The 12925-nt window shown below is 43.9% G+C and overlaps 1 protein-coding gene across 1 annotated transcript in view; it reads left to right on the plus strand.

Moving 5' to 3' along the window:
- Positions 1-5748: 5748 nt before the first annotated feature.
- LOC130535081 (protocadherin-16-like) overlaps positions 5749-12925 on the plus strand; it is a 53066-nt gene continuing 45889 nt past the window's right edge. Inside the window, exons 1-2 of the mRNA XM_057049914.1 lie at positions 5749-6312; positions 10742-12553. Coding sequence (XP_056905894.1) covers positions 10763-12553 — 1791 coding nt within the window. The 5' untranslated portion in view covers positions 5749-6312; positions 10742-10762. The remainder of the gene's footprint in view (positions 6313-10741; positions 12554-12925) is intronic.

The following is a 12925-nucleotide window of genomic DNA, read 5'->3' on the forward strand; positions in this document are numbered from 1 at the left end:
CTTGTGGCTTGTCTGTCCTCCAAATAGGATCGGGACTCTCCGTTGATGCTCTTAACATCAAGGCATGGTATTTAATGCCTGAAATAAATCTGCTGCACTGCTGCTAAATTACCTGTTACTGAAGTGGAGAGGGACCAAACTGTGCTGGATGCGAGTGGAAACAGGAGTGGCACAGCTGTGCAAAACCTTTTCCGGTCCATAAATGCCATGTTTATTTTTGAAGTTCTGGCTTGGTGTGCACCACTTCTCTTTTAAACTAAATGGTGGGTGTGCAAAGCCTCCCGAGCGCTGACAAGGATGGTCAGGCTTTTATAGCCCTGGGATGGAGGACCAAGATGCCCATCAGCCGAATGAGGTTGTATCGTTGTGGACCACAGATAGTGATGACAGAGTGATCATGTCATCAGAAGGTCAAGCAACAACTCTATTCATTTTTAGAATGTGGAAATTACACATGAAAGTTATGCAAATTCATTACCACTGTGCCACGATTACTTCCATTGGCACCAGTAGCATGGATGGCCTGCTTAGAGACAATGGGTGGGTCCTAAAAAGGTTCTCCTCCACACCTGAAGACATTTTATCCTGCTTGTTTTTCACAGCAGAATCCCACAGATCTTTCTGTGAGGTATCTCTTGTGTGAATCTCACAGTGCTTCCTCATTACAAAAATACTGTTGGAGGATCAAAGTTTACCCCAGGCCTAACAAACAGCCAGACACTTGGCCTGTCAGAAACATCTGGTGGTAGTTGGCTGCAGCTGTTGGTGTGTGCCCACACCACTGCAACAATTAGGACCCAGGATAGATGTGGAGATCAGTTCACATAAGCTGCGCATTCCCCTCGCCACAAGAGCCGGGAAGCTTTCTCAAGTCCAATTAGACTGCTGCACCAAAAACCAGATTCTCTGCACTTTGGGATGCCCCAAGCCTCTGGGTGGATATCTGGGACTTTGAAATTAATAATTAAAAGCAACAAAAAACCAGTAAAAATATGCAGCCACCCAGCCTTAAAACAGAATGGCATCAAAGTAACTATTTACAGGAACCTATGGGGCGCGCTGCTGCCACTGAAGGTAATTCCAATCATGTCCTCTATTGTAGGTGGGATTGGACTCGGCCGTCTCCTCCTGATGGACTTTTTTGCATGCCACTGAGAGAATTTGGTCACTGTAGCGCCGCATTGTCTTCAACAAGACGATAGCGTGTCTCCTGAGGTGATATTCGTCCAACATTGTTCTCTAACATTGTTCTTTGTCCATTTAAAATGTTCAAATCAGAATTGTCCTGCTTTCCTCTCCCATTTTCTTTAATTTATAATCTTTTGTTATTGGTGGCAAGATAAAGTAGTGTACAGCCTGGAGATAGAACTGGAAGAGATCGTTGAAGTGGTGGATTTATTCCAATGTTTGTGCAGTACTTTGTCAACCTTGTACTATAAATAAAGAGGACTGGATTGTAAAAGGAAAGAAAAAGCCAACAAAGGAAGATTTCTTTGATCGTGCAGCATTTTATTTCCAGTGACAGCATTGTGATTGGATAATTATTCGGTTGAAGCCACTGGCTGAAGTTTCCTGAGGGGATGAAGGGCAGAATAAAAAGCCTATGATTCAGGCAGAGGATTTGGGTTCAAAACCACAGAAAATCATTAAAGGGCACAAATGGGATGTGGTTATTTACTATATCTAACTTTATAAAATAATTTCTTTCACCGTCCAAATGATCACCGGTATATTCATCTGTAATTGTAAACCTTGCCTCTGTATTTTTAGTTGAGGCCTAAGCAGCTGGTTTATAGATAGGTACTGATTATAGTGTTTGTTCAAACCAAAGCACATGTGGATTTGACGGTAGCAAGCGGCGCTCTTCTTGAACATCTGCGCACGACTAACTTTGAAATTCTGCTTCACTGCGACCTCACAAATGGCCGAATCCACCCTCCACCCCCATTTATACGTATTTTTTATATATTTTCCTGGAGAAAACTTTAGAGTTTTGCTTCACCCCCCCCCCCCCCCATTCTTGACACACTTTATGTACCCACTGTTGAGAATAAGAAGGAAGGCTGTAGCTCCTGTGGCGGAGTAATACGAAGGTCGTTGGTCCATTTATGTCTCCTGAATGTTAAAACGTCCTTGAGCAAGATGCTGGAGCCCAGAAAAGCTCTTGGATGGTCATTCTTTACAGGTTCATAGCAAAGTGTATAAAGTTGACCACAATGAGTATTGAATTATTCTAAATGCCATTCAGTTAAAGATGGACTTGTTTTACACATTTCATGGATCTTGCCTTGAATTCTGAGATCACATCAGCTTTTGTATCAAGTAAATGTGTAAAACAACAAAAAAAGAGCTTTAGAAGTCAGCCGCAAGGGCAAAATGTCTCAGGAGCCTTTTGTTGAGGTATTGATGTTTGTGAGAGGCGCCTGTGGACAAACACAGTTCCTGTGTTATTCTCAAAGATCCAGAGTTACAGTTTAGGCTCCAACATTTCCCACCTCTAAAGGAAGGCATTAAACAGCAGACTATATATATAAATATAAATTCAACACTCTGATCCAACCTAAATGACAGAGACTGTGATCTTTGGAGCAGTTATATAGTAAGTGCAGCAGAACTTGGAGCAGATATTGATCGGGTCAGGCTGGAGAACTCTGAAGGCTTTGAGATGAATACATTTCTCCTGGCTGAGCAGCTTACTTTGCTTCCTTTGTCGCTGCTGGGAGGACTGTTCCTGACTTAAATGTCCACTTTTTTCCCTGCAGGGGGGGAGTTGACTCATAGCTTTATGGCTCTGAGTACAAATCTTTACAGTGATGTTAAAAGCAGACAAGCTTTATAAACACGACCGAACACGAGATTCTACAGCAATATTGAGAAACAAGGATGCAAATTTGAAAACCATACACGTCACAGGACTTTTGAAGTGAAATCTCCCCCCGGGAACTATTCATCCATCCAAACACTTTGGTTTTGCCTTTTCAAAAAATCATTTGACCCTTGAAGTTGATGACGTTGGCAGCTAGGGAGACCGCCGACATCTTTAAAAAGAAAGTACGTGCTTAGACCCTCAGAGTGATAGCATTGCTGAGTGGAGCCATGGCAACAGTCTGGGTGGCATAATGAGACTTCTGACACCACCAAGATGTTCATTAGTCATTTATTTTTCTTTGATTTCCTCTGAAGCCGGGCAAAAGTGTCCATTAGAAACAGGAACACACACAAACTACGTATTTCATTTGTGATGACAGCATGTCGGCGCTGACTGAACTCAGAGCAGATTCTAAAACTCTGCACCCCCTTTTCTTCCCAAATCTGTTTACAGGATTGAAATTTATTGGCAATGAGCGGTTGCGGCTTGTTCTTTTTATCTTGTGGCTCAACCAACAGTTTTGGGGGAAAGAAGAAAAAAAAATCCACAGAAAAACAAATCTCTTCGCCGGAGCGATGGATCGACTCCACGTCTCGGTTTCAGCCGCCTGAAGCTTCGCGGAATCTTCCCCGGTGAAGGAATTCAACCGGGATGCTCCATTTTGACCCTGGCAGTCATTGCTCTTTTCAGTGCCAAGGCGGATTTCAATGGTGTGTCTCAGATTGACGGAGCGAGTATAGAGTCAACACTTTTTGAGGTCTCTCCTGTGACAGCGTCGAGAGCTGTGGAGTAATGGGATTAGAGTCGTTCCCTCTTTCCTCAAAGAAACATTTGCCTGAACAATTTAATTGTTTTGGGAATTCCAGGCCACCCCTCTCAATGCTGCATTCCTTCTCTGCACAACAGAGCGCATTCCTGGGGAATAAAAGTGATCTCCATCAGAATCGGTTAGACTCTCGACAATGTCTGAGGAATTTCATCCCGCAGCAAAACGACGTGCAGGACTGCGTGATTGATAGTGTATTAATTAGGAAGCATTGACGGTAGACGGCCTCAGAGGAGGGCTTTTTTCTCGCTCTCGGTCTCTCTGAAGTAGGTGTCACTGTTGCAAAGCCTTCTGTTATTAAGTGGACAGCAGCCAGGGAGACCTGATCTAAAGGCGTAGGAAGAATGAAATGTGAGGATGTTGCCTTATCCCCCACAAGAACTCAGAAAAATTTCCTCCATAGTCTCTCTCGAAATCTCATTAAGGCTGCAAAAGTAATATTTTGCTGTCTCACTCTAGACTTGGAAGAGTCGCTGCCTGGTTTTTAGTCATTTTCTTATCCACTAAATGTTTTACTGCGGAGACAGATGCCAACGGCTGGATTAACTATAAACCTAACGGACCATTAGCCTGTTTGGTTCTGATCCAGGACAAGCGGTCGCATTTCAGGCAACACTTCTTATTTTGGGATGAACGTTAACCAAATCTAATTCAGTCTGTTATATTCGTACGGCAGGTGTGTGTCCACAGGGTTAGACCTGTGTGTGTCGGGAACTGATCACACAAATGATAGATGGCAGAGAAACCAAAAAAACAAGACAGATTTGGATGACAAGAGCGGTGCGAACTGTCCATGTGGGCAGTTCAGGGTTCTGAAATAGACTTGCGGATTTAGATTGCACACATTCCCCATGCAAAAACAGTTTTATCCATCTTCAGCATTGCAAATTGTGTTTGCAAACAATTCGCACACCACATAAGAGGAAGACATAGTTAATATTACATCAGTGGGAGGAAATCTCTTCAAGAAGAAGTAACCAAATGGCTAATATTCGTTAGCACAATGCCAGCCTTAAAGAGTGAATTCCCCCCGTGGATGGGACCATCACACACAATTGAATCTTGATTAAACCCAATCTGTTTGTTCTTCCACGGACCTTCAGCGCCAGAACCTGAGCCAAACTGTGTGGTTTTCATGGTCAGATGTCACTAAAATAACCATCAAAAGGAAATTTCTGAAACCGCAGCCTTATGATGTGGACAAAACGGGACCTCAAAACAGTCTCTCAGATTTATCTGCCATCACAGCACCTATAGAAAAAACATCAGTGAGTATCTTGTGACTCATAGGAACTTTATAATTGCTCTTAACTGGTGAGTTGGTTACAGTAAATGTAGTTAAGATGACGTCTTGATGCAAAAGTAACATAAAGTTCCCATTAATAGGTCAAAATGAGAGACGTTGGGTGTTTAACTGATGTAATAACCACAATTAAAGCCTAACTTTCCAACAGGATGGGAATTTCCTCACCATAAAGCTCCTGCCAGGTAAATCAAGATTAGCAAAGATTAACAGAAGATTAGCAAATCAATCTTTTGTTTATTGCTAGTGAACATATTCCACCCTTTTTTGTCTTGATTTAATACCTTCCAGAACCGTTGGTGATTGACGAAAAAGAGGTGTGACTGCTCCAGCACTGTTAGAGATGCAAACTAGTGCTCCTCTGGGGAGTAAATGGAAGCTACACTACTTTCAAGACTTGCAAGATGTGAGGAAAAGTTAGTTGCATTGATAAAATCACCCCCGGGAGATTTCCTGACTTCTAACTTCTGAGGGGGGAAAAAACTGCGTTTGTGTGGGTGTGTGTGTATATATGCGTGTGTGCCTGTGATGCTCCTGCTGATGTGGAGGTTATTATAAGGTGCTGCTTGCTGGAGCATCTAATGCTGAAATTTGACTGACTTGAAGGTTCAGCATCTCTGACGAAGCACCTCGAGCCTTTCCATTTTTGTAAAAAAGATTCAAACATCAAAGTAAATGAAGAGAAATGTGGCTGCGATGTGAACCATGCTCAGTTATCGTAGTTAAATATACATATATATGTGGATATTTTCACCTTTTTTTATTTTAAATCCAGACGTGACTCTCCAGAGTGGTTTTCTTTTTATCTCTTCCCTTTTGATGTGTGATGATGGCTCCGAAGTTCAGTTTGGTTTGCTTTTTGCAGCTTTGGCTCCTGCAGCAGCAGCAGCAGCAGCAGCACAGGGCAGAGGAGCAGCAGGAGTTTCAGAGCCCTGAAACAGGAGGTTACACTCTGTCACGTGTTGAATAAATTAGATCTGGAGAGAGAGAGACCTCGACCGATCGGTGCCACACCGCCTTCAGTCGGCGCGCTGCATCGGTGCACGCAACTGGACACTCCAAGGTTTTACCGAAAAGGTTGCAAACGGTTGAAATCTGAGCTTTCTCGTCAGACATCGCTTCAGGACGGCGCACACCAACCAGGAGATCTCTGGAAAAGCACTCCGCAGACGGGGGATCTTCTCTTACCGGCAAAAGAACAAAAGGCTTTTCGGTCTAAAAATGGATGTAACTTTAACTTTGGACTTCGCAGAGGAGGAGTGAGAAGAGAATCCCGCAAGTCTTTTGCTGAAACACAACGAGCAACAGATGAATGTGAGTATCGATCGGGTCGGATCTTCATCCACAATATCCTGGCGGTGTCACCGCCGCAGTTGATCCAGAACTACAGATGTTTTTACGCACACGTTTAACTGTTGGGCATTTGTGTTGTTGTTGTTTTGAGGTGCATCAACTCAACTTAGGTGGGGGGGGGGTGGGGGGGGGGACTTTTAAGCAGACGGCTCCACTCTAATAGTGCACCATTTGGGCGCAGCCCCAACTCAAAAGACAAATCGCTGAATAATCCCAAGAGGTTGATAGAAATCCAAAAAATCGAGGTCTTGCGCGCTGCGAGGCGGATCGGGGTGCGCTTGGATTCTTTTATCTTTGGGGGGAAGCAAGCCTCGTTTTGATGATAGATTATTGCGGACTGTATCAAAGTTCATTAAATCTTCTCCCAGCCAGCGCACATACTTGGAAGACAGCTAAATATTTTAACTGTATGACATGGCACCCCGCGAAAGAACTGAGATCTTTTTTATTATTATTTTTTGGCCAAATGAGCGGATCCTACGGGGCTGTTTCATTGTCCAGGGAGTGCTGCCGCTGTGCCTTTGTGCGTCGCTCTTACTCTATTTGAGCAAATACCAAATGATTATCTGCATGCTGCACCGTTATTCTGCTGGAAGTCTTGTGCTCACTGACCGTGAAAAAGTGTTCCTTTCCCTCAATTAATAAATTAATCAAGTCTCTGCTGGGTTCCATCACCACTTGAGTTGCAACAGCGACGTTTCAAATTGTGTAGATGAGTAATTATGAACATTTAAAAAAAAGAAAGAAAAAAAAGAAAAGTTATTAGGTTCAGTTCTCTTTTGGTTCTGACTGTTTACAATCAGCCATATTTGACACACAGTTGGCCTGCTCTGTTAAATATCTCTGAAGTGTTTCATATTCTCATTTCCTGTGTTATCAGTAACTTTTTACAGACTCGGTTTCTTCATGGTGTGGCTGTAAATTTAGCTGTTAGGCATCCATAAGGTGCAGGAGAGTAGCCCTCGCTGCTTTTATTGTCTCCATCTGACGTCCGCCAGCAAATAAACAGGCCACAGACTTACACAAATGACTGCATACGAATCTTCAGGTGAATATCTGGTGAACTTTGACCTCAGCTGTAGTAATGCAGGTCGTGCACTTTTGCCACCCCAGCTACTGTCACTTGATGTGCATCTGTTTCTAATCTGTTTTTAACAATGCAATCTGGGCAAAAACAGACGGTGTCCGCTTCAAACACAGAAGGCGTGTGTGTGTGTGTGTGTGTGTGTGTGTGTGTGTGTGTGTTGTCTGCAGCATCTTCCTCAAACATTTGAATCCACCCCAGTCACCCTTGCGGGGGAAGTGACGATTGAGTTGCCATTAAATTTCATAAAGTGCATTTAGAAAGTGGTTGCTGTGCTTTAGCAGTGCCGCTACAGCCAGGAAACACATTTCTATTAGGAGACTGTTGGTTCCCAACCAATCTGGCTTTTTTTCTTCCTCCATTGGGAGGGACCCTGTGGCACTTGCGAGGCGTTTTCAGGTTTTCTTCGTCCTCAGCCTGTCTTCTCCATCTCCAATCTGCAGTCCAGCTCCTGGGTTGTGTTTTTGTTCCAAATGGCGTTGGCGTTTGTTCCAACAGTGAAACTAGCTGTAGCTGTTGGTGATTAGGGCGACTGTTGCGTGCGTGTTAATTAAGCTCATTGGAATGCTGCTTTGAACTATGACTAAAGCTTAGTGGATCATACTGTGGTTACACCAGTGCTTCTCAATTATTCTCTGTTACGCCCCCCCTAGGAAGAAGAAAACATTTTGCGCCCCCCCCCCGGCCGTGACTATAATTAGTATAATTGTCTATGAAATTGTTATAAGTACACCTCTGCATAACATTGTATCCTTATTAATATTAAAGAAAAAAAAGAAAGAAATATAGACCAAAGCGGGATGATTGTTGCCAATATTCGGCACGTTTTTGCCGAAAAAACTCAAGCGGCTGATCAGCGTGACTGGGGTGTAATGTCTTTAAGTGACGCCTTCATTTATTTGGCTTCTTCATGCTGTCCTGCAACATTTTTAGACACAGTAAACACACCGGTCTTTCCTCGTCTCCCACCGTAGTCGCAGTGAAGCCAAGCGCTATATGCTTCGTCATATTTCCTCGTCTTAGCTTTCGGGAGACTTTCGCATGTCTCATTATCTCCGTCTCTCTCCGCCTTTCTTTTCATCACTGTTAAGTATTTTCATGCTGTCTCTTGGTGGTTTGTTCACTGCGCTTCCTATCTGTTGCTCTGTGGCGTGTGCGCGCGGGATGTGCAATTACACTTTATTCTAGTACGGCAAAAAAAAATTAAAATAAAGTTCTCCGGTGTCACACGCGCCCCCCCTGGCATCGCACCGCGCCCCCCCGGGGGGGCGCGCCCCACTATTTGAGAAGCGCTGGATTACACCATGATGGCAGTTTCATTGACAACATATCAGAAACATTGTGCATCATGTTTAGTGTCTTAATCTATAATATTGGTTTTGACTATCACAGATTTTGTGACAAGTGGGGAGGTAAACGGGAAATCCTACCAGCTTACTGATTAAACGGATTTTAATGCAGATTCCTGTCAAGCTAATAAAGAGCCTAAAGTAGGTTAATATCTGCTGATTGTAACAGAGGTTTCATTCTGCACAAAAGACTGAGAAATCTTGGATTTGATTGGCTAACGTGGTTTCGTGGATTTAGGAGAAAGTGGGCCAATGCTACGGTAACAAGCAACAGTAAAGTTTACCTCAATCCAACTTAATTGAGATGCAATCTAGAACGGAAAAAAAATCAAGATATTTGACAATTATTATTTGATGGAAAGCTGAACTCGTGATAATAAGTCTGGCCTTTCTTCCATAGGCACATGTAAAGTTGTAGATGTCAATAATTGACAGCTGAGCCACAAGTTGAGCAATTAAATTGGACCCACTATGAGGATGATCAGTTGTCATTACTATCAGCTAAAATAATATTTAATAATGTGAAGTAATGCAGCATTACAACCAGACTTGTAACAGAAATTAATAGTTACACATATGAAGCCAGGAGAGACTGGGTGACTGACAGTTTTAGCATTAAAGTTATGGACCTTTCTAGACTTCATAGTGCATAATGTCCTTTTCAACCTTGTATTGTACAATTGCCCTACACGAGTGTGTCTGCTGTGTCCATTAGGCGACTCCGCTCTGCACATGTCAGCCGCTGTAGTATAGCAGTAGAATGTATTATTAGAGTCATGGCCTTTGGATAAAATTCTGGCTTTTGCAAAGCTGTCCTTTGCAGTTGGAAGTAACTTCCATAACCCCCAGTTCATTTAAATAAAGTCCCTATTTGTATAATTATTTTTGAATTCAAGTGCTGTCAAGATATTCAGGTAAGCAGTATGTTTTTACTGTAACGTAGTGGAATTCGGTCCAGTTTGTGACATTAATGTTAGCATCTCCAGTGTTGTGGTCTCCAAAATCACGGCAGACTGAAATTAGTAATGGAATCTGGTGTGCGTATGGACAACTTCCAGCAACCCTCAATTACAATATTGCAAAGCCAGAAGGGGGAGAGAAGTAGACTGAACGGAGCCCTTAACTCTGCTGTACTTCTCTGCCACTCAAACATGCTTTCACCACCATGGCTGAAACAGATGGTCACACTGTGTTTTGGGAAGCATCGGAGGCATTTTCTGCACACGTAGATGTTTTGTAATTGTTAGTTTGCATTTATCATCAAAACCGGTGGAGGGAGCCTCAAAACCTCTCTAGCAGAACATCACTCAAAGTCTAAACACACACTCCGCTTTATATAGGTATTTCCTCTGAATAAAATAGAAATGTCCACTGTAGCCATATCAGCTGACTTAAACCAGATGCACAGAACTTAATGTGTTTCAACTAAACCATAAACATTAATATTAAATATGCCATTTAAAAAAAAAGCTGGAGTCTATTTAAACAATTTAGATATCTGTTATTAATGGAAGGACCTTTAGCCTCATCGGTCTGTGTGTTTGTAAGGTTTTGGCATGCATAAATATGAACTTCTGGATTCAGATTAGATGGCACAGATGTAGTAAGGTCACTGGCTAACGGCTCGTGTCCTTTATAAATAGCCACATCCAAAGGTTCCTCTGCTGATGCAGTCTGCTCTGGTTTGTGGTTATGGTGTTTCTTTAGCAAAGGAGAACTCTCTGGTATGTAGGGCCGAGGAGGTGTTGACTTATGAAGCGAAGTAAAGAGTGCAGGGAAATAGTGCCTTCGTGGACTATTGTGTGTTGTGGATGGGAACCGAGCCCCTCAAACATATGGAAATGCGTTTAAGGCAAATGCATCTTTTTCTAGATGTAGAAATCATACACTCTCTGCCTCTACTGCTTTGCGATTTCAACATCACTCGGCTTTTCATTCTTTCTTTGTGTGTCTCCAGGTGTAAAAAAGAACAGCCAAAATGAGGACAGCTTCCAACGAGGTTCGGGTGTCTTTGAAACATCGCGGAGCGTTTTGGAGGAGGAGAATGGCGCTAATAATATATGTGGCCTTGGAACTTGTAGCTTTCAATTCACCCATGGTCCTGGCAACCCTTGAGCTGCAGCTAGATGAGGAACAACCTGCAGGTACAGTTGTAGGAGACATCAGTGCAGGCCTGCCTCCTGGTGTCACAGCAACCTTGTTCTTCATCTCCGACCACGAGGGCACCGGGGTCAGTACTGATTTGCACATAGATGAAAGCACGGGCATTATTGAAACTGCTAAAGTTCTGGACAGAGAAGTTCGGGACCGATACAACTTCATTGCTGTCACCATGACAGGCGTGACCGTGGAGGTCACCATCAAAGTGAACGACATAAACGACCACGCGCCAAAGTTCCCGAGGAAAAAAGCAACGTTTAGAATCCCAGAACAGACGGCCATCGGTACTAGATTTCCCCTCGAGCCAGCTGTTGATGCCGATCAGGGACAGCTAACAACACAGGGTTACCTTATCAAGGATGGAAATGTTGGCCAAGCGTTCACCCTGGAGACCAGGAGGGGAAGCAACGGGGTTCTCTATCTGGACTTGGTGGTCAACACCATTCTAGACAGAGAAAAAAGATCCACATATACCTTGTCTCTGGAGGCCTTTGATGGGGGCTCTCCCAAGAGGACTGATGAGATGACATTAGACATCACCGTGCAAGACATCAATGACAATGCTCCTGTTTTCAACCAGAGCCGCTACCATGCCATAATATCAGAGAACCTCCAACCAGGGAGCAACATCCTGCAAGTGTTCGCTACAGATGATGATGAAGGAGACAACGGGAAGGTGTTGTATGAAATCAACCGGAGACAGAGCGATCCAGATCATTACTTCCTCGTTGACCCTCAGTCTGGTGTCATCACTCTCAACAAGCCGCTGGACTTTGAGATGAGGAGAGTCCACGAGCTGGTGGTGCAGGCCCAGGACAACGCAACCCAGCCCGAGGTCTCCAATGCCTTTGTCACCATCCATGTCAGAGACTACAACGACAACCAGCCCACTATGACGATCATCTTTCTCAGTGAAGATGGCTCTCCGAGAGTATCGGAAGGTGCACAGCCGGGCCAGTACGTGGCCAGGATATCGGTCACAGATCCAGATTATGGAGAGTACGCCAACGTTAACGTGTCCCTAGAGGGAGGCGACGGCAAATTTGCCCTTACCACCAAGGATAATATCATCTATCTGATCTGTGTGGACAGGATTCTGGACCGGGAGGAGAGGGACACTTATGAGCTGAGGGTGATGGCGACAGACTCAGGCACCCCTCCTCTCAGGGCTGAGTCGTCCTTCATCATCCAGGTGACTGACGTCAATGACAACCCACCTTTGTTTGACCAGCCAGTGTACAGGCAGGTCATTCCTGAAGTGGTGTTTCCAGGGAGCTTTGTGCTGCAGGTGACAGCTAGGGATAAAGACCACGGGCCGAACGGGGACATATCTTACAGCCTCTTTCAAGACCAAGGTGCTTACAACAAGTGGTTCAGTATAGACTCAGTCACAGGGATTATAACTACTCACTCACAGCTGGATTATGAAAAAAACCCAAATCCAAGTATAACTGTGGTGGCCACAGATGGAGGGAAACCACCCCTGTCCTCCACCGCTGTGGTGAATATTGTGCTCCAGGATATAAACGACAATGAGCCTGTCTTTGAGAGAAACGTCTACAATGTCTCTATCAAGGAGAACACAGCTCCAGGGACCTGCATTCTTGAGGTAGGACATCCCCCCCCCCAGGATTTATTGCATGAACGTTTCATAAATGCATTGATGTTCACAAACACGAACCCCCCACTGAAACAGTAAATTCATAAAAAAATATTACTGCCATTTCGATGCATTTGAGGGAAATTAGTCTTTGGCCTTCGTTCCTCTACAGGTTATTATTTAGTTTAAAGCCGCTATAAATTGGAGTGCCTTCATGTGGATTTACATGCAGATTCATAACATGTTGATCTTATTTTTGGCCGTCCTGCTGTTTACCTCACAAGAAGTTTCCAGGGTAACGGAGGGGACATAAAAACCTCAGTCAGCATAAGCACGAAGGGGTTATCCACATTTTCGCAGGCGGCAAAAAACTCCGTATCG

Source organism: Takifugu flavidus, chromosome 12 (genome assembly GCF_003711565.1).
Source record: "Takifugu flavidus isolate HTHZ2018 chromosome 12, ASM371156v2, whole genome shotgun sequence".
Classification (NCBI taxonomy): Eukaryota; Metazoa; Chordata; class Actinopteri; order Tetraodontiformes; family Tetraodontidae; genus Takifugu; species Takifugu flavidus.